Source organism: Camellia sinensis, chromosome 11 (assembly GCF_055761805.1).
Source record: "Camellia sinensis isolate YWXY chromosome 11, ASM5576180v1, whole genome shotgun sequence".
Lineage (NCBI taxonomy): Eukaryota > Viridiplantae > Streptophyta > Magnoliopsida > Ericales > Theaceae > Camellia > Camellia sinensis.
Window position 1 is genome coordinate 67,570,319 of NC_138971.1, and position 23,078 is coordinate 67,593,396.

The window sequence follows — 23,078 nt, forward strand, 5'->3', positions numbered from 1 at the left end:
TATGGTGCTTTTTGTAGCCTAGTTGAGAATGAAAGGAAATTTTCAATATCTTAGGGACAGTGGGAGTGATGTGCCTACTACTGGATTAGTTCATTAGAGAAGAATACCCTACATTCTTAGTTGCATGGTAGTAAATGTGAAAAATTTTCACGTCATCACTGGGTGATTGAGAGGGAAACATTCATGATTGTTCCACAAGATAATAAAGAGTCTAGGATAATGCCAAAGGCTCTAGTCCCCTGTTTTTAGAAAGTGAAACAATGTTGTGCATTTTAAGATAGAGTTTTTGAGGATTAACCATTTTTAGGATTTAGTAGACTTTTCGCTATGACCCGAAACTGTTCTAAAGTTATGCACGATTTGGATAGTCATTTTTTTAGGCATAAGGCTCACTAGATATCGAAAAGTCACACCATTGAGGAAGGTGTAGACCATGAGAAGACTTCCTCCCGGGAAGTGAGGTTACTTCGACTTAGGCTGTGATTGACATAAGTTCGGAACTTTACTTTGTGGACGTTGTTACCCAACTTCTCATTGGAGAATTGGATAAGTAGATCCGTAAGGATTTACCTTCTTCTTTTATGGTGAAAAGTTAGGAGCGCAAAAACATTGCTAGTTCTAATAAATCTTTTACGGTCTAAAACAGTTATACAAATAGTGGTTCTTAGATTTCATCGAGCCATGATAGGCTAATGATCGATAAAAACCACTGAGGCATGATCAATGGTACAAAAGAAGTTTTTCCTTACTTAGTCATGATGAGCTAGGAATTTATAAGGTTGTCGTCACCTAGGGTTAGCAGTCCTCTATTTAGACATGATGGACATGGATGATGTAATTTATATGCTCGGATGTATGATCTTAGGGACTGTTCTAGGGGAATTCTTGGTTTGTCTTTAATGACTTACATAAGGAATATTCTAGAATGATCCTAGATGCGAAATTGCAAACCCACTGACTCACCTATCGGTAAAAGCTAGAGCCTCAGCTATTGAGTGAACCTTCAGATAATCTCTGGGAGAAACAAATGACCTATATTACTTGATTTTATTTATTTATTTATTTTTTTTTGTGGGAGCCTGAAGTACGCTATGTGGGCGTATTCGACATGATGAGCGTTATCGTTTGTAAATGGTCAACTGAGTAGTTTAGACCTTGACCTTGTTCATTAGACTGTGGATATGATGTTTTACTCAGAATGTATAAATTTACCTATTGTAAGATTCAATGCGCTTGTTGGGCGCATCTTGAATGAATGCAAATGGGTCATTAGAATGTCTTTAGAGTGGTAGTTGTCACAACCCAAACCTGCCCCTATGGGTTTAGCGTCATAACCGGCCAGTAATCCTTGGATTACCAAAGGCCTCTGAACAGGATAACGTAAGTTAGGGGCTGCGAAAGTAAATATATAAAATTAACATAGTCCATAGAACTGTGCAAACATACATGAGACATAAATTTTCAAAACAGACTTATATATATACAGATGTGACGTCAAAAATACGTTAGTTTTACGTCACCCAATTACAGAGATAGGGTCAAAGGGGTACTTAGCCCAAGTACAGATATACAAAACAAGCTCAATTAAAGCCTTGACATAATCCTCTCAAAAGGAACCTCCTCAGGAGGCACGGTAGTTGGCTGACAAAACAGAAACATAGGCTGTCAACTCTGAGCCTGGTCACGTGCCTGCTCACCTACATACATAATATAAATAGTGATCTGGAGCCTAGTGAATAATAACAGAGTAAAGAAGTTTAATGAATGTAGTCTATAACAGTTACAAAAAATAGAATTCAATAATTGTCAGAAATGAATTCGTAATTATGTTCATAAATCATAGTACATAACAGATACAGTTTCAGAGTCGTATTCATAATTAGAACTTGCAGTTAATCATACGTGGCACATTCATTAGCACTAGCAGAAAAAGTTGACCCATAAAGGGACGGCTATAAAGGCATACAGTTGACCCATAAAAGGACGACCATAAAGGCATATAGTTGACTCTCGTGTACAGAGACGGTACAGTTGGCTCATGAGACGTACAGTTGGCCCATAAATGGACGTATACATAAGGATCCATAACAGTTGGCTCATGCAACGTACAATTGACCCATAATTAGGACGTAACAGAACATATAACAGATGTCATCTGAAGCTAAGAATGCCACGAATACATTTCAGAAATATTGGACAATCATTCATTTATGTAGAAAATAATAATATTTTAGAAAACTGATCATCTTATATCATTCAGAAAATACTTATAATTGAACATACCTTTACAAAGTTATTACTCACAGATAATAGAGGCTCCAAGGTAAACAGACAGAGTAAGCAAATCAAATGTCTTGCGGCGCGTGACCTACATAACATAACAGATACATACATTGAAACACACGCTCGGAGTGTACATAACTTATTTCATTTGTTCTTAGTGTGTTTCTAGCCTTTATCCTCATTATGGTGTCTTAATCTTGGCCTCGGAATGCCTAGGATGGAATGAGAATGCAAAAATGTACTTGAAAATATTTTTCAAAACTTGCTAAAAATAAGGTCTACGCTTGAGCGTGGCTTTCCTTGCTCGAGCGGACATGCAAAAAGTAAGGGTTCGCTCGAGCGGTCTGTAAATTTTGAAAAAGTACTGGTTGCTTGATTTTCACGCTTGACGGACGGTCGATCCTCGCTCGAGCATAAGACTCAGACTCTCGCTCAAGCGTGACTCTTGTCACTCAAGCGATCTGCAAAAATACATGAACTTCTGGCAGCTTGCGTTTCACCCTCAAGCGGACTTATGGTTGCTCGAGCGGAAGTGCACGCACTCAGAGTGGTCACTCAAGCGTGGACTCCTACGCTCGAGCGTGGAAGCAGAATTCTAGAATTTCCAGATTTGCTTCCAAAGCTGAAAACTCAATCTTTAAGCATCAAAACTTGATTTTTCTGGGCCAAAACTTGAGGAACACTTAGAAATTCATAATACATTATGAATTAAGGATCTTTTCAAGAAATTATAGCCAAATAGCTTGCCAATTGTGCAAAAATTCAACTTAAAATTTATGAATGCTCTATGAACATGACATGCATGAATTTCTTTGAGCTTAAGCTTCTCAAAACTTGATCAAATGCTACAAAATAATATGAAACTTGATGATTTCCCAAAAATTAAGATGAATCCAAGACATGCATGAGGGATCTTGGAAATTAAACTCAAAATGTGAGAAAATATGCATGCATGCATGGTATGAGTTCCTATTCTCAAATTTTAGCTTGATTCTCATGTTTAATCTTCTAATTCTCTTGAATTCTTACACCAAGCAATTCAGATTCATAATTAAGGAATTGAATTTCCTACCTTAAGTCTTGAGTTAGCAAGTGTTGGAACTAAACTCCCTCAATTCTCTTCAATCTCCCTAATTTCCTTCTTAATTCTTTTCCTCCTTAATGTTGGCTTCAATCTCTCTCTCTTTCTCTCTCTCTCTCTCTCTCTCTCTCTCTCTCTCTCTCTCTCTCTCTCTCTCTCTCTCTCTCTTCACACGTTGAGCTCAAAAATGAAAGAGGTAAAAGGGAGTCTTGGGCTTGGTAGTGGCCTTATATAGGCTAATTAGTGATAGTGCAATAAAGCTAATCAAATGGGCATTAAACTAATCTAATTTAATCGTTCCGAATTGAATTTTAATTAAACCCATCATAAAATTTTAAAAATTCCAATTAACACATAAATCAAGTCAATTTCTGAATCGGATGCTGATAAGGCCTTCAATTCGCAAACCAAAATGAAAACATGCATAGATCTTTCTATGTTAAACAGATATATACACACACATAAGGCAACATATGACAACATTTCCCTTCAATTATTTATTAGGTGTAATTAAGTATGAATTAATGTTAATCGTGGATCAGGGTTGTTACAGTAGTTGCATAGGAGGTAGTGATCTTGAACCACATAGTGGATTCCGTTGTACATGCTTATTGCAAGAGGTGTTGATAAGGCCTATGTTTGGAATCTTGAATTGCGCAAATTGTGGCTGTTTTTTTCAATCAATCACTTGTTTTTGTGAGATTATGAGATATTTATGCTATTACGGTTTGTGGCATAATGATTAGTGGATGATGATGTCAGCAAGGCAATCGCCCTTGGTGCTCGGGAGCAAGCAAGGATAAGACTAGTGGTTTATTTTATTTGGAGCCAAGAGAGGCTTAAAATTATCCACTATATATGTCGCCTTAGTTACAGCCAAGATGAGGTCATGTTAAAGACCAAATATAGATGTTGGTACCCACTTTCCATATTGTGCCTGTTATGATTAGCCAGATGTGAGATTTCAGTTGGCGCCTAAAAGGCGAGCAAATAGAGAATTTAGGTTAGGCGCTAGACATCGACTAGACTAAGATCTATATGGTGTATCGAGTATGACGTCACTCTTTGGAAGAGTAACTCTACTGTAGCATGTATTCATACTACATGTACTTGGCGACCTAGTAATGAGATGAAAGAATGGGTCATTGTTTCCTCACCGTATGAGTCTTACGTGTCATTATTGATATGACTTTCACTTATGTACCCTTTTGTGACCTTTGACTATGTCATAAGGTAAGTGATTAATGTTCTGCTACTTTGGTATGTTATCTGCGGTCATGTATGGTTCGGTCTTAGGGGACATCACTAAGAAAGCGGTCAATCGCAAACTAAATGGCATGAGGGCGAAGGGAAGATCATCAAGTATTACACCACTATTTTATATTCACTGTCGGCAACTCACATCGCTCTGTATGAGAGGCGGATTGAGTGTGAATATATATTGCAAAAAATTGAGAGGGTCAAACATGCTCTTTTGACGAATTAAAGATGTTTTTTGGACCGGCGTAATTAGATGGGTCTGGGGTATATGAGACACTATTTTTATTTTCGAGTTGTTGTTTATATGTGGACTCTTTTTTGAGTTTCAAGTGTAGTGCTCCCACACGTAGGTGTTCTCAGCGGTCGCACGGTCCATTGGCTAGTATGATTGTGTTTGACGGATAAATTGAGATAAAGAAAGTGCGGTGTCATGCCCGCACATGTTCGAATGAGAGATATTAGAAATTGGGTCAGGTTTAGAACCCATTGCCTATGGTAATATAACCCAAGACCCATTGAGAGACCTTTATTAGGAGAGACTTGTTTTGAATCAACTTGTCCTGGGGATAAGTGCATATAACATACTATCTCATTTCTTAAGGAGGTAGAGTTGTGGGTGGTTATAACTCTCTTACAAAAAAAAAGTATTATATTTGGGAGAGCAAGAATTTAACCATAATCTACTAGTCTCTTTCTCTTAGTCCCTCTCTTCTTTTTCTCTCTCCATGAAAACACATAACTATGCCTTTATACTGTGAATAGTGTGGATAGATCTCTTTCTCTTAGTCTCTCTCTTCTTTTTCTCTCTCCATGAAAACACATAACTATGCCTTTATACTGTGAATAGTGTGGATAGTTTCTCTAGTAGTTCTATCCACATGATCCATGGATTCAATTTGAGCGTAAAAAGTATGCCTGAATTTGTTTATTTTCGATATGTATTATTTCTTATTTTTCCTAAAGACCTGCTTGTTAGGCTTTTTGAGTATTTATTTGTTGGGAACAAATAATAGTCTGATCGTTGTTCAACCTTCCGCCGCCCCTTTAATATTGAAGGCAACGTCTCTGAAGATGAAAACCACCACAACTAGGGTTGCTAGCTAAGCTTCTTTGCCTTACCAATCTCCACATTACATTCGTCAACATTGACTACAACCATCATTGTCTTCTCCGCTACACTAACATCTAATCTCGCTTCGAAACCATCTCCGATGGCTTTCCTGAAGACCACCCCAAATCTGAGTGGTAGTAGCCATGGGACACGCTCGGGAGTGTCAGTGGTGGCCGAATGAACAGGGATCAGAGGGTTGGTGTAGTCGATTCGTGGGTGATGCTGGAGGAAAATCGATTGTAGATTTCAGGGCTAGGGTTTCAAAATCACCACCACCATGATTACATTTTGGTAAGCCCTCTTCTACTCTCTCTCTCTCTCTCTCTCTCTCTCTCTCTCTCTCTCTCTTTTTCTTTCTTTCTCTCTGTATATCCTCAGTTTGTTGGTCACTCTTTCTTATCTCCCTCTCTCTTTCTCTATCTATGTTGGAATTTTTAACTTGATCTATTAGAATGTGAATGTATTGATTACTTCCAGAGTTTGAATTTTATTTGATTTCCTTTTTGAAGCGGACTTGTAGCGATGGAACTCCGATGGCGTTAGATCTAAAGATCTGAACACCTTTGACGATCTGAAGACTAGATCTATTCAAATTTGTTCTTGTTGAGTTTTGAGTTTTGATCTAAGTGTTGAGTGTTGATATTTTTTTCTTTTTATTTTTTTATAGTTATTGTTGATCTGTTGTTGTCATTGATAATGATGATGATGAAACAGATCTATAATAGCATCAAATTTACAGATTTGTAATTGTTTGAAATCAAGCTTCTTTTCATTATTAATAATATATAATATATATAATGTATATATTATATTTGTGTGTCATTAGTAGTCATCAGATGCCTTAGATAGTGCAATTTGCTTTAGTTAGTGTCATTTCCTTTCGGCTACTTTTAGTTTTATATGTTGTGCCTTTAATTATGATTGTTGCCTTTCATTATGTTGTCTAGTAGCCTTTTATTATATTGTCTTGCAAATGTTGTATAATCACTCCTATAAAATGGAGTCTCCCCGTAAGGATTAATACAATTGAAAGCAAAGAGCCTGTTTGCTCTGTCAATTATTCTCTCCATATTTATTTTGCTCTGTCAATTATTCTCTCCATATTTATTTTTTTCATGGTATCAGAGCAGGTGTAATCCTGTCTCATTATTTTTCGCCCATTTAGTCAGTATTCGAGTTTTTTCTGTTGTTAATTTTTTGTCTCTCTCTTCTACTCAAATCTATCCTTCTATTTCATGACTAAATACGGTCCAGTTTTTGGAATGACTATCAACTCATCCCCTTCTTCTTCTGATATTATCATCTCATCATCTTCATCCTCTCATCAAATGGAAACCTCTCATCTTCCGATCACCGGCCATAAACTGAATGGGCAAAATTATTTGCAATGGTCTCAATCCATATTAATGTTTATACGGGGAAAGGAGAAAGATGACTACATCACCGGAGCCTCAGCGCTACCAGAAACCACAGCATCAACCTACAAAAGGTGGATAGCCGAAAATAATATGGTCATGTCGTGGCTCGTCAACTCTATGACCACGGACATTGGCGAAAATTTTCTGTCATGTGATACTGCCAAAGAGATATGGGACATGGCAAAAGAAACATTTTCGGACAAGGAAAACACATCTGAAATCATCCAGCTTGAAAGCTCTCTCCACAATTTACGTCAAGACAATCTTACGGTAACTGAATATTTCAATACCCTTACTCGTCTATGGCGTCAACTTGATACGTTTGAGGTTCATAACTGGCAGTGTGTTGCTGATGGTTTGTTGTATAAAAAGATTGTCGAAGGGAAGCGTGTGTTTAAATTCTTGTTATGATTGAACACAAATCTTGATGAGATCAGAGGAAGAATTATGGGAGTAAAACCGCTACCTAGTCTTAGAGAGGCATTCTCTGAAGTCCGTCGCGAAGAAAGTCGGAAAAAACTCATGATGGGATCCCATCAACAACTGAATATGGCAGAAAGCTCGGCTCTTAATACTCAATTCACTCCTTTTGACAACCGTCAGAAAAATAAAGGAGGTAGGCCTTGGTGTGATCATTGCAGAAAGCCGGGTCACTCGAGAGAAACTTGCTGGAAGATTCATGGAAAGCCAGCAGATTGGAAGCCACGTCAGCCTCTTGAGAAAGAAGGAAGAGGTAATCATGCAGGTACCAATGAACTATCACCACAACCTGAAACAAGCCCTTTCACCAAGGAGCAAATGGAGATGCTCCAGAAACTAATGTCTCCTATTCTACAGTCACAATCTGGTTCGTCTTCCAACCACATCATAGGATCCGGAACCTTGGCTCACAAAGGTAATTCTTTGAACGCCTTTACTGTTAGTAAGAAATGTAAAAAACCTTGGATTGTGGACTCAGGAGCATCTGATCATATGACGGGAGATGCAACAATTTTTGATACATATAGCTCATGTCAAAATAATTTAACGGTCCGAATAGCAGATGGTTCACTATCAAAGGTTGCCGGTACAGGTTCAGTTGTGCTGTCTAGGAATCTTATTCTCAACTCTGTTCTCTTTGTTCCTGACTTGGACTGTAATTTATTGTCAATTAGTAAACTCACTAAGGAAAAAAGGTGTGTTACTAATTTTTTCTCAACTCATTGTGAATTTCAGGATTTGGATTCGGGGAAGACGATTGGCAATGCTGAGGAATGCTCTGGACTCTACATCCTTAAGGAACGCCACTATCCACAGGAACAACCTCAAACGGCAATTTGTGGTAGTTCTTTTTCGATTTCGTGTCAAAATAACGATAGAGCAATTATGTTGTGGCACTATCGCTTAGGTCATCCTAATGTTATGTATCTCAAGCATTTATTTCCTTCATTATTTAATAAAAATCCAAAACCTTTTGATTGTGAGATATGTCAATTTTCTAAACATGTACGGTCCCATTTTCCCATACAATCCTATAAAGCGTCTCGTCCATTCTCACTAATTCATAGTGATATCTGGGGTCCATCCAAAATAAAAAATGTAACTGGTACTAGGTGGTTTGTCTCATTCATAGATGATCATACTAGATTAACCTGGATCTTCCTCATGAAAGACAAATTTGAAACAACCCAAATCTTCAAAAATTTTCACATTATGATTCAGACACAATTCCAGTCAAAAATACAAATTCTAAAGTCTGATAATGCTCGGGACTATTTCAACTCCATTCTAGGAGAATTTTTAGCAAAAGAAGGGATAGTTCACTTAAGTTCATGTGTTGACACCCCACAACAAAATGGCATCGCTGAACGAAAAAATAGGCATTTGTTAGATGTTGCCAGATCGCTAATGTTTTCCACAAATGTTCCACAATTCTTCTGGGGGGAAGCTGTTCTTACAGCAGCCTACCTTATTAATAGGATGCCATCTAGGGTACTAAATTTCCAAACCCCTTGTCAACTCCTCCTAAAATCCTTTCCAACTACTCGCCTCATCTCCACCATCCCATCAAAAATTTTCGGGTGCTCTGTCTTTGTTCATATCCATCACCAGTATCGAAGTAAACTTGATCCCAGGTCGCTCAAGTGTATCTTCATTGGGTATTCTTCACATCAAAAAGGGTATAAGTGTTACTCTCCGGTCACAAAGAAATTCTATAATTCCATGGATGTCACATTTTTTGAAACCCAGTCTTACTATCCTAAAATCGTCATTCAGGGGGAGACTCCAACCCAGGAACATCAATTTTGGACCCTTGAGTCATTTAGTGAGCCATCCATCACCACCAAAAATCACACACCTCAAGAGTCATTTAATCAATCTTTACCTGCCGAAAATTCTGAGTTCATTGTTGACTTGCGGGATAATGAGCACATCCAAGAGGACACGGAGGAAGGAGCACTTTCTCAACAAACCCATGAGGCTGAACCGGGTTCTAATCCAAGCAACATTCTAGGTAACAATATTCCTACCACAGATAGTACTGTTGATTATGAGTTAGAAAACAGTATTCTTAATATGCCCATAGCTTGGAGAAAAGGAGTTAGATCATGTACTCAGCATCCCATTGGGAACTTTATTTCTTATGATAAGCTATCACCTTCATTCCGTGCCTTCACTTCTAGCATCACAGAGATACCCATTCCTCAGAATATTCAGGAAGCCTTCAAGTCTCCTCAGTGGAAGGCGGCAGTCAATGAGGAAGTTCGGGCTCTGGAAAAGAATGGTACTTGGGCAATTATTGATCTTCCAAGAGGTAAGAAACCAGTTGGATGTAAGTGGATTTTCACAGTAAAGTACAAGGCAGATGGTAATATGGATCGTTATAAAGCTCGGTTGGTCGCTAAAGGATTCTCTCAATCCTATGGCATTGACTATCAAGAAACCTTTGCTCCAGTTGCCAAGCTCAACACTGTTCGTGTCCTTTTATCCTTGGCAGCTAATCTCGATTGGTCACTTCACCAACTTGATGTAAAAAATGCCTTCCTCAATGGTGACTTAACGGAAGAAGTTTACATGGACATTCCTGCTGGACTTGAGACGACATCAAATTTCAACAAAGTTTGCAGACTCCGAAAATCCCTGTATGGTCTCAAACAATCTCCCAGGGCCTGGTTTGAGCGGTTCACTAAGGTAGTGAAAGGGTATGGTTTTGTTCAATGTCAATCCGATCATACATTATTTGTGAAGCACTCCCTAGGAGGGAAATTGGCAATTATCATTGTTTATGTGGATGACATAATTCTAACAGGTGATCTTGAAGAGGAAATTGGCTTACTTAAAAAATTCCTAACAAAGGAATTTGAGATTAAAGATCTTGGAAATCTTAAGTACTTTCTTGGAATGGAGATTGCTAGGTCAAAGAAAGGTATAGCAGTCTCACAACGTAAATACGTTCTAGACTTACTAAATGAAACAGGGATGCTAGGATGCAAGCCGGCAGAAACTCCTATGGACACAACTATCAAACTGGAAGAAAGTGACGGTAGTGCACCAAGTGATAAAGGGAGATATCAACGTCTTGTGGGAAAACTCATTTATCTTTCTCATACAAGGCCAGACATCGGCTTCTCTGTTAGTGTGGTCAGTCAATTCATGAATAATCCAACCGAAAAACACATGACTGCTGTGACCAGAATATTGAGGTACCTAAAAATGACACCAGGAAAGGGTCTCTTCTTCCAAAGAACAACAAATAGAAAAATTGAGATTTTTTCAGATGCAGATTGGGCAGGTTCAGTGACTGATCGAAGATCAACCTCTGGCTATTGTTCATTTGTTTGGGGGAACGCGGTTACATGGCGAAGCAAGAAACAGTCAGTGGTAGCCCGTAGTAGTGCTGAGGCAGAATTTCGTGCTATGGCCCTAGGTATCTGTGAGGGAATCTGGTTGAACAGACTGTTAGAAGAATTACGGGTTCCATCTGAGCATCCTATGGTTTTATACTGCGACAACCAAGCCGCCATCAGTATCGCTAAGAATCCGGTTCATCATGATCGAACTAAACACGTGGAGATAGATCGACACTTTATCAAGGAAAAGATTGAAGAAGGAGTTTTTCAAGTCAGCTACACTCCAACAAAGAGCCAAAAGGCTGACATTCTCACAAAAGCTCTTGCTCGAGTTAGCTTTGAAGATCTGACGGACAAATTGGGAATGATTAACATCTACAACGTCGCTTGAGGGGGAGTGTTTGAAATCAAGCTTCTTTTCATTATTAATAATATATAATATATATAATGTATATATTATATTTGTGTGTCATTAGTAGTCATCAGATGCCTTAGATAGTGCAATTTGCTTTAGTTAGTGCCATTTCCTTTCGGCTACTTTTAGTTTTATATGTTGTGCCTTTAATTATGATTGTTGCCTTTCATTATGTTGTCTAGTAGCTTTTTATTATATTGTCTTGCAAATGTTGTATAATCACTCCTATAAAATGGAGTCTCCCCGTAAGGATTAATACAATTGAAAACAAAGAGCCTGTTTGCTCTGTCAATTATTCTCTCCATATTTATTTTGCTCTGTCAATTATTCTCTCCATATTTATTTTTTTCAGTAATACCTCTCTCTTATTTACTCTTTCTATCTGTGTATGTATGAGAATTTGAACAGATAAAGATAAAAAATTGAATAGATAGAAAAAATTGAACATATAGAAAAATTTGAACATATAATTTTTTTGAACCTATAAAAAATTGAACATGTAATAAACTTTGGACAGATGTTTGAATAGATAAGTAATTTTAACAGATAGATATTTTAACAAATAGATACATATTTGATAGATAGTCAAAAAAAATTAAACAGATAAAAAAATATTTGAACAAATAGTAAAAAAAAAATTAAATAGATAAAATATTTAAACATATACTTAAAAAAAATAAACAGATAGATTAAATGGTAAAATTGAAAATAAAATGTATTTCAAAATAATAAATGGATTTTTCACTAAACTATTTCACAAATGATGTATTTCTCACCAATTAAAAATATTTACTGGACTTAATATTTTAGACAATTGTTAGATTAGATTTTTCAACAATTTTCTTTATTAGAAATATCTAATAATATTTTATATACTTTGATAGTATGCTCAATGGTCTTGAGAGAGTATGTAAGTGTTGTAATTTAATTATTAATTCGCTAACATTGTATTTGGAAAATTGCAAATCAATATAACAGTAAAAGAATATTTATATTTTTATTATGGTGTCAATGTTCTGTGTGCACGGTATAAGTCTTTGCTGTGCTTAGTGTAAGTATTTTCTGTGTATCAGAATTACACTAGAAAAGATTTTATTTATAATACAATTTATTTTTTTATTGTTCCACTAATGTGTAATTTCTCTACTTTATTTTGTGGCAGAAAAAAAAATAAAAAATAAATAAAGAAAACCCATGAAAATATGGAAGTGGACACGATTTCTAAAATTATGTCAATTTTTTTTATTTTTTATTTTTTTTATTTTTCTGGTCCATCTCGATGAATCTAATTTTTTTTAAAAAAAATAATTCAAAAAAATTAAAAATGTCAAAATAAGCCCAAAAAATTTACTTTTTTTTGGCTTATTTTGTCTTTTCTAGATTTTTTTTAAAAGAAATTTCCTAGTTTGTCTCATTCAGCTGAATTTAGATGTTTAAAAATTTTAAAAAAATATAAAAAATATTACTAAAGATAAAAATAAGCAAATAAATAAATAAAATAAAATAAGTTACCATATAAGCAAACTTCAAACACTTTTACACTTATACAAGTTTATTATAATTACTTCAATTTCTCTTTTAATTAAGTTAAAGTGATTAAGAGTAATGCAGATAATTTATAAATATAAGCAAAAATAATAATAACAAAATATATATTTCAATATAAAAGATCAAATATTACTTGTTTACTTGTATAATTATCAAATTGATAATAAAATATTTTTCTATTACGTAACTATTAATATGTTATTTTTTGTCTAAATTTGGCCATAAGTTCTCTTTTTGAGTAAATTGGGAATTTTTTTTTTTTTTTTTTTTTTTTTTTTTTTGAAGTATGAAGAGTTACAATGGGAAAAAACAAATTTTAGGAGTCAAAATAAAAAAAAATAAAAAAAATGTCCAAATATAAAGGGGCAAAATATAATTTACCCTAAATTTATGAGACATGAGGTATTTTATGTAAATCTCATAGAAGGATTAGTATAATAATTTTTTTTTTTTCAATATGTATTATAAGCCTTTTAACTTTTATGTTTTTTTATTTAGTTTTTTTAATATTATTCGCCTCAACTCAACAGACAAGAATAAGGCTTTTTAAAAAAATATTTTTCAGCCGAAACTTTTGAAAGAAATAGCAAGTGGTATGTTGTGTAATGGACTTTATACTTTCCTTGAATTTTTAATAACGGGCTTTTATTTTTGCTTTTGCTTTTGCTTTTATGAAAAGACTACAATTTTAATCATTCACTTAACAATCAAAAATTAAAAAGGTAAATTATAATAAATTCTCTTCAATTATAATTTATTTATATTTGGTCTCTTTTAATTTTAAAATTTAACAGTTAACCACTTTAATATATTATCTAATTTCATTTAACACATTCCGCTAGAATTATATTAAGAATTTAAATAGAATAAGGTAATGTTTAAATCACATAACATATTTATTGATTTTTAAAACAAAATATTTTTTTGTGGTTTAATTTGTATATTGTTTTTCTTATCTTAGTGATAAAATGCAAACAAGATTAACAAATAAAGGTATTATTATTCTACAAAATTAATAAGTATGCCATATACTCTAAGTGTAAATTTCTCACATAATTCTAACGAAAATGATTAAGTGTAACAAAATTGTATTTTGAGGTGATTAATTATTAAATTTTGAAGTTCAGCGAGCAGAGTGCAAATACATCATAATTTAAGAAAATTTACTATAATCCAAATTAAAAATCATGGTTGCATGACCATTCAAACAATTTTTTTACACCATATTTTTTTAACAACTTTTTTTTAAAAAAAATATTATATAAATCAACAAATTTTCAAAAAAGTCACGTTAATAATATCTTATTAAGCTGTCATTAAGAAGTATAAAATAATAAAATAATTTTAATAATTTTTTTTACACATTTTAATACATTTTTATATATGTTTAAATTTGTTTTTACTCATTTTTTGATATTAATGACAGTTAAAAGAATTGTTATTAACATTTTTCCTTTTACAAATTATTTTTTATTAACAAATAGAACATGCAAAATAAAATTTTACAATTTGAAATAGGGCTCATTTCAATATTTCTTCATGTTCTTTTTGGATAATATTAATGACACATGTCAAAATATTAGTGTCAAACACTTCTAAAACTATTTGGTATTTTCGGTCAATTTGGTATTACTTATAAATTAGTTTTTATAAGTATAATTTTTTAGCTTATTTGTTAATTTTTTTTAAATAAGTTATAAATCTGTTTGGTGTCATTTTTTATAATCTGTAAAAAAAAAAATTATAAAAAAAAATTGAACAAGTTTTGTTTAAATAAGTTATCACATAAATTTTTTGTTCTATAAAAATTCAGATATCCTTAAAAGTTATAATTAAGGTGAAAAATATAACCTATTTAGTTCATATATATTTTAGGGTTTCAAATAAGTTTAAAAAAATTACAATTTGTAACTTAAGAAATTTTTACTTTTTTTAGCTAAATAAATTGAAAATTCAAATAAAATATAATATGAAATTGCAACCGAGCACCATTAATTAATTTTATTTTAATCAAATACGTTAATTAAATTCACTTATAAGTGCAATGAAACGTGACTATTATATTTCTTTATAATCATTTTTTTTTTTTCTATTTATTATTATTTAAATTTTGAATATTTGACATTCGGTGTGGGGGGAGTTTGACTTGGAGCTCCAACACTTTTGGCGGATGAGACAAACGTGAAAGCACAATTATTCAACAAGAAGTCATCATAAACTTTAAAGAAAAATATTTAGTGTCTCGAATTTGTGTTGCTCGAATGATTCGAATGTATCAAAATAATATCATTTTATATTCAAAATGATATCATTTTAAATGTTTCGAGTCATTCGAATCATAAATTTCAAATCACCTAATATTGTTGAACTTTTAAAGAGTTGAGATTACTAATCAGTTTCAATAGACACCCCTGCTACCCCAACCCCTTTCTACCTCTAATTGCTACATCTTAATAGATGGATTTATTATTCAATAAGTCCTGTGAGAATTAATAACAATTTTTTATTAAATACTATTAAAAAGTATTGCTAATTGTTAATTTTCAGTGACAGTTTGAAAATTTTGAAAAGTTTTAGTGACAATTTAAAAGAATCATCACAAAAAAAGGTTACTAATTTTCAACTTTCAGTAACAGTTTGAAAAATTCATCACAGAAAAAAGTCACTAATTGTAAGTTTTAGCGAGAATTTATAAAAATTGTGACAAAAAAAGTTATTAATTGTCAACTTTTAGCGACATATGCAAAAAATCGTTATAAAAATTATTTTAGCGACGATTTTACTATGACTTATTTTCAATAGAACTTGATGAGAATTAAATTCAACTATTAGGATCTATTGATAGTTTACCCATAATATAATAGCTAAAAAAATTTTGAAGTCTTCTTTTTAAATCATATTTCTAGGGCCTAAAGGGGTGGTTTTGTGGAATTTGGGCCAAAGCTAAAGAAGAAGGAACAGTGGGTAATTTTATTTCCACACACCAGTTTTCTTCAGTTCACACACTTAATGAAAATTTTCATTAATACAATTTTATCTTAGAATAAAAACATTATAAAACCCTCATCTTCTTCTACTCAAACCCTAATTCTAAAACATTACAACCATTTTCTATCACTAGCGCCGCCTCTCTCATCTGCCATTCCCTCCTATCGCTTATTTTCTTTTCGCCTATGATCACTTTTCGCTATGAACTATACACTCTCACAAGTCTTTCACCACAAATCACTCAAGGTTGACTGTGGAGGTTTAGGTTGGAGGATGATGAGCTAGAAGTGGCGGTGGTGGCGGCGATGGCGGCTGAAAGTGGCGGCAATGACAATAAAGGAGGAGTAGGTGAATAAAAAAAAAGAAGGCTAAGTTTAATCTAGTTTTAGAATATGTTTTCAAAAACAAATAAATAAAAACTTCTCATTTCAATATGGTTTTAACTTTCTAGGGGAAAAAAATTTAAAAATATTGTTTTGGTATTTATATTTATCAAATTAATTTATAATTTTTTCAAAAAAACATCAAAAAATTGATTCAAACATTGAAACCAAACATAGCCTTAGGGTTTTAAAATTGAAAATGAGGGTAATATTAGAATATAGATATGTGTACTAAGAATTTATATTTTTATAATATGTATATTGAGAAGGTATTCATTAAATGTGTGTACTGAGAGAAATTAGTGTGTAGAAATAGAATTATCCAAGAATAGTGGACAATGGGAAGAGAAAGGAATAGAAGGTGGGAAAGAGGTGCACTACGAAAAATTCGGGTTTTTACACCTAATGCCGTCGCAAAAACTTTTAGCTACGGCAAAATGACTTTTAGCACCGGCAAAGTAGGGGTTACAACAGAGGGTGTTGCAAAAACGTTTTAGCGACGGCATGCCGCCGTCGTCTTGTTTTGGCGATGGCAAATGTTAGCCTTCATGACGGCGTTTTACTATCACATATAATATGTTAAAATTGAGACATTTTTTGACAGCAATGCTTCTACCGTTGCTCAAAAGTTTATTTGAGATGGCCAAAAAAGCTATCGAGAAATGTTTTTTTTTTTTTTGAGACGACGTTACCTTTGTCACCAAAAACTATTTGGCGATGGCATGGTCTAGGTCCCCCAAAAAAATATTTTTTAGGTTTGATGTTTTTGCGACGATATGGTGCCGTCGCAAAAAATAAAAAAAAACCTGCAATAAAATTATTAAAAATACTAAAATTACCTGTATTAAATGAAAAAAAATTGAAAAAAAACCAATAATTGCATAATAATATAAAAATTCCTGTATAGAAATAACAATTTCTCCATTATAAAAATATTCTTGCATTCATAACTAAACATCAACAAATTACCCCACTACATAATGTTGCATAATAGATATACAACAATGATTCATCCCCCTTTTCCCCCCACCCCCTTTGACCCCCCCTCTCTCTCATTGGTTACATTTTTTTTTTCTTTTTCTTTTTTTTCCTGCTCTTCCAATCACCACCCGCCACGTGGCAAAAGGGGTGAGGGGGTGACCCCCAAAAGGGGGTCCCAAGCATTATTCATAGATATATAATGTTAAGTATATAATGTTGTTCACAATTCAAAATAACATAAGCCAAAAACAAAAGTTTTCCTCATCATCCTCCGTGGGTAACAAAAACAAAAGTTAGTCGCATTCTTCACAAGCATGCATTCCACAAGAAGCAAACTCCTACTCGGGCAATATCTGAAAACAAAAAACAAAAATAATTAATGACAATATAATTATGTGTTAATATGTTAATTACAAAAATCATAAAAAATTAACAACTTTACAATTACAGAGATAATTAAGTAAACAAATTTGCGCTGACCGAAATCCAACTTTAACTCCCAAACCGAGAATCCAATTCAAGTCCCATCTTCTCCCATAAGTCTCTCATGCCCAGGCGGTCATGTGTGCCAAGTTTCATACTAATCCGACACCGTTTGGTGATTTTGGGGCGTCAACATCTCGAATTCTAAGTTTCTTAAGGAACTAGTTTGTCAAGATTCAAATCCAACTCTAACTCTCAAATCGGGAACCCGATTTGAGTCCCGTCTTCTCCCACAAGTCTCACATGCCTAGATGGTCATGTGTGCCAAGTTTCGTGTTAAGCTGATGCCGTTTGGTGATTTTGGGGTATCAACTCCTCGAATTTTAAGTTTCCTAAGGAACTAGTTTACCGAGACCGAAATCCGGCTCTAACTCCCAAATCGAGAACCCAATTTGAGTCTCGTCTTCTCCCACAAGTCTATCATGCCTAGGCGGTTGTGTGTACCAAGTTCGTGCCAATCCGACGCTATTTGGTGATTTTGAGGCGTCAACATCTCGAATTCTAAGTTTCTTAAGAAACTAGTTTGTTGAGACCGAAATCTGGCTCTAACTCCCAAACCAAGCCCGTCTTCTCTCACAAGTCTCTCATCCCTAGGCGGTCGTGTGTGCCAAGTTTCGTGCTAATCTGACGCCGTTTGGTGATTTTGGAGTGTCAATCTCTCGAATTCTAAGTTTCCTAAGGAACTAGTTTGCCAAGACCAAAATTCGGCTCTAACTCCCAAATCGGGAACCCAATTCAAGTCTCATCTTTTTCCACAAGTCTCTCATGCCTAGGTGGTCGTGTGTGCCAAGTTTTATGCTAATCCGACGTCGTTTGGTGATTTTGGCGGTCAACACCTCGAATTCTAAGTTTCTTAAGGAACTAGTTTGCTGAGACCGAAATCCAACTCTAACTTCCAAACCGGGAACCCAATTTGAGTCTCGTCTTCTCCCATAAGTCTCTCGTGCCTAGGTGGTCGTGTGTGCCAAGTTTCATACTAATGCAACACCATTTGGTGATTTTGGGGCGTTAACCCCTCAAATTCTAAGTTTCCTAAGGACCTAGTTTGCTGAGACCAAAATCCAGCTCTAACTCCCAAACTGGGAATTCGGTTCGAGTCTCGTCTTCTCCCACAAGTCTCTCATGCTCAGGTGGTCGTGTGTGCCTTGTTTGAACTGGTTTTCCTAGACCAACATCATTTTGGTAAAGATCCATCATGTGAACATGAAACTAGTTTTTTCAAGTCACCAAATAAATGCTACATATCATTTTAAGCTGTAAAACAAATGCTACATATCAATTCATCCTATGTGCATTACAATGCAAAGATACATTTTATACCTAATCTATTGGTGGTGGTGTATATGGAGTCTCATCTCCCACAGTGTCCTTAAATTCCCAGTGGCCACTCGATGCATCAGGAACCTATGACAGTCCATACATAATGTGTTAATCATATTCGAATTTTATTATATATATGTATATATATGTTGTGTGAAAATTTAACTATTAAACAATTTAATTTATATCAAACCTGTCTATTGGGATCCACACTCGCTAGGAAAAAACAATGCAAACAAAAATAATTGCACCCTTATCTCTCAAAACAAGTAGTACACTTCCATTCCATAATAATGAATTTAGCTATCCAAAGTAATCTAATTTCTCAACTATTTTCTTGAAGGATTCCTTAGAAGGAAAAAAAATCAAATGTAATGAACTAAAATATAGGGAGAATGAAGTTTGGTGGGACAAAATGTAAAAAATTCTGCCATAATGCTCCTACAAATTTGTTTTTACATGATTAATTTGAAAAAAGAAAAAAGAAAAAAAGAAAGACTATAGAGAAATTAAAAGCTGCAAACCAAATTAGAAGCAAACTCATCTAATGAAAAAATAACATGTATAATATAGAGTGAACAAATTAGAAGCAGCATACCAATAACTCTATTTCAAGGACCTAAACAAGTTATGTACCTCATCCAATATATAAAGTGGAGCTGGTTTGAAGCACAAGTCTATCCATAAATGTGTCCATTTAATAAATTTAATTTCATTATTGTCATTTTTTTTTTCAATTCCACAAGTCTGAACAAAAATAATTTGAACAAGTGTTTTCAGTATTAAACATAGATCAGTATTGATTATTCCACTCCTCTCTCTCACTCTCAAAAGCACTCCAAAACAAATCTTAAGAAAACTTCACTTCCTCATTTCGATCCTTATAGTCCAAAACAAACTAAAATGACAAATATATTTATATATAGAACACGAAATCGTTGTGATGAACACAGGAAAAAACCATGAGTTTAATCAATTTTTGAAACAGAAATTGAAGAACAGTGTTGATAAACTAAATCCAAAAAATGCAAAATCGATTAGGAAAGCCAACGAAATGAGGAAATTACAGACATGAAAACGCTTCTAATCCAAACAAATAATCAAAAAGCAAAAACTTGTCTTAAAACATTAGTCTGACATAAGTTTTTCAAATCAAAATCATTCAAATCGAGCAAAACCACAACAAAAAACAAAACAGACCTCAGCACAGAGAAGAATGTGTCCAGTTATAAAATTAGAGAAGAATGTGTCCAGACAAACTCTTGTTCAGTTTTCTCTGAAATTGACACGTGAAACCATCTATTTTTTGTGGAAAAAATTACAAGTTAAAAAACAACAATGGAGTCAAACCATTCCTCACTTTCACCACCATTGCACAAGAATTCGCCACCAAGCACATTTATTGTCTCTCTCTCTCTCTCTCTCTCTCTCTCTCTCTCTCTCTCTCTCTATGCCAACATCATACCTTACGACTATGCACAGTGATTTGGGCCAGGAATGCTTATGTGTCACCTCACCATTGGACTAAATTGGCGTTACCGTTGGTGAAAATGAAAAGAGAGAAATAAGACGTTCTATATGTTTTCCCTCACATCCTCGAAACTCCAAACATCCTTTGGCTCCTAGTTTCTCCAAGTCCTCAGCCTAATCACGCAAGCATCTTGTGACGATGACACCCCTTCTTTGCCGCCTTCGATGTATGCAAATTCAAATTTTTTGAGCTATAAATCTGATTTGAGCTGTAGATTTGGAATTTTTGTACACAATTCTCCTTCTATTTTCTTCAATCCATAATCTTTCTTAGACCCGATAACATTTCTATTAAAAAATCCAACATCTCTCATTTTCCCTCATACTTCAACCTCCCACTTTTTCATTTTTTTTAATATTGTTTTCTCTCTTTTCCAAAACCCTAGTTTCAACTTCTGCTAGAAAAAATAAATAAATCTCAGTTCGAGCCATTTCGAGACTCGTAGACTCTTCAAATTGTTTGTTTGGTTATCGATTGATGCTTCAAATTTTTTATAATACTTATACGAGATTTGATGATTTAACTTACTTGTAATGGTTCAATTATTGAATTTCTGTTATTAGAAATATGCTACGTAAATTTCTAACAGATAAAATAAAAAAAGTTTTGTAAATTTTAACAGATAGATCTTTCGAGTCTATTTCTACATTCAGATCTTGAGCACCTAGGGTTCCACACATATATATATCTATACATGTTATTTTTGGATCTTTTTTCTATCTGTTGTTATTTTCAGAATTTTTTTCTTGTTGTTGTTGTTATTGTTGTTGTTGATGATAATGAACTAGATATTTGCAACAGATTAAAAGTTTGTTACAGTTTGAGGGTTGCTACTACCCTTTTTTCTCTATAGTCATGTCTTACTTCAACAGATAGAGAGAGAAAATAGATAGAGAGAAATGAGAGAGATAGATAGAAAGAGAAAGAAAAAAAATGCATTTGAACAGATCAGTCTCTCTCCTCTATATTATAATTTAAACAGATATAACACTTGTGAAATTTGAACAGATAGAAACTAATTTGAACAGATAAATATAAAATTGAATAGATAGTCAAAAAATTGAACAAATAGACAAAAAAATTTGAATAGATAGAAAACAATTTGAACCGATATACAAAAAATTTGAATATATACAAAATAATTTGAACATATAGGTATAAAATTAACAGATAGTCAAAAAAAATAATAGATAAAAAAAGGATCAACAGATTAATTATGGGGTAAAATTGAAAACAAAATATTCTCCTAAAATAACAAACAACTTCTTATTACATTATTTCACAAAAGACTTCTCACCAATTAAAAATATCCACTCAACTTAATGCCTTATATCGTCCTTATATTAGATTTATCACCAAGTTACCTTGTTTGTTTGTTTGTTTGTGGTTTTTTTTTTTTCGGGTGGTTATTGAAATTTCTAAATTCCTAACATTGCTATTTGGGATAAGGGCAAGCCAAACATTGCCATCTCCTACTCAAAACACTTGCAGGCTGCAATTCCCCATAATAATCCTCTATTTCTCTCATGATACCATTGCCATCTTCGATGGAGTATTAAACATATATGCTATATACGTATAACCCAAAACAGAGAGAGAGAAAAAGAGAGATAGAGAAGTGTATGTAGATGTAGGAATGGGAGGAGAAATCACTATGCTCAATCCGAAATCGCAATACCGAGGCAAGGTTGACCATGTCAACATCGTCTAAAGAATCCTCGCCAAAAAGGAGTAGAGGTTCCTCTAGAAAAGAAGCATCAAGAACAAAGGAGTCAACAACCTTCCAAAATGGGTCGGTAAGCCCCCCAAAGTATGGGGACCTCCTCCATTCAGCGCTGGGTGGGACAGGCTTGTCGGCTAAGAATCTGGTAGTGACCATGAGGAAGAATAAAGAAAGAAAAAGAAGACTTTGGAAGAGGAAGGCTAGAGAGAAAAGAACACAAGAAGATAGGATTTGGTGGAAGTGAGGGACCAGTGGACCCAAGGAGTCCTATTTATAAAAATAAAAAAAATCAAAGAAAGGGTGTCAACGCGCCTCCGCAAGACCATTATAACCCATCAGTCAAACACACTTTTTCAGAGTCATTATGACCCTACAGAGAGCCGACGCAACTTTTGACCCAATTGACGTAACCTAGGGTTGCTGACATCATGCACGCGTGGGAAACAAAGGGTGTGTCCCCTATGCACGCAGGGGAAAAATATAGAAGGTCAGAAATTAAGGTCCAAATTAAGTATAAGCCTAAGTGCTGAGGTTACCCCTTTAGGTGACCAAGAATAACTAAAGGAGCACGAGCTAAAGCCCAAGGAAAGTGGGCCAACAGTGGACCGAAGCAAGTTCGACCCACTAAAGATCCAAATAGACTCCACGAGGAAAAGTGTCTCAGTGAAGTTGTAGAGATATTACTTGCAGCGGTCAAGTTGTTGAGGCACTTTGCCTCAGCGC

The 23,078-nt window shown here is 34.3% G+C and overlaps 1 protein-coding gene across 1 annotated transcript; it reads left to right on the plus strand.

Moving 5' to 3' along the window:
• Positions 1-6,970: 6,970 nt before the first annotated feature.
• Positions 6,971-7,564, plus strand: LOC145802383 (uncharacterized). The gene has a single exon (XM_082895093.1). The coding sequence runs from the start codon at positions 6,971-6,973 to the stop codon at positions 7,562-7,564; it is 594 nt and encodes a 197-aa protein (XP_082751219.1).
• Positions 7,565-23,078: the final 15,514 nt, after the last annotated feature.

What these genes read in the sequence shown, in the direction of transcription:
- LOC145802383 (XM_082895093.1), top strand. Translation starts at nt 6,971, where the DNA reads ATGACTAAATACGGTCCAGTTTTTGGAATGACTATCAACTCATCCCCT.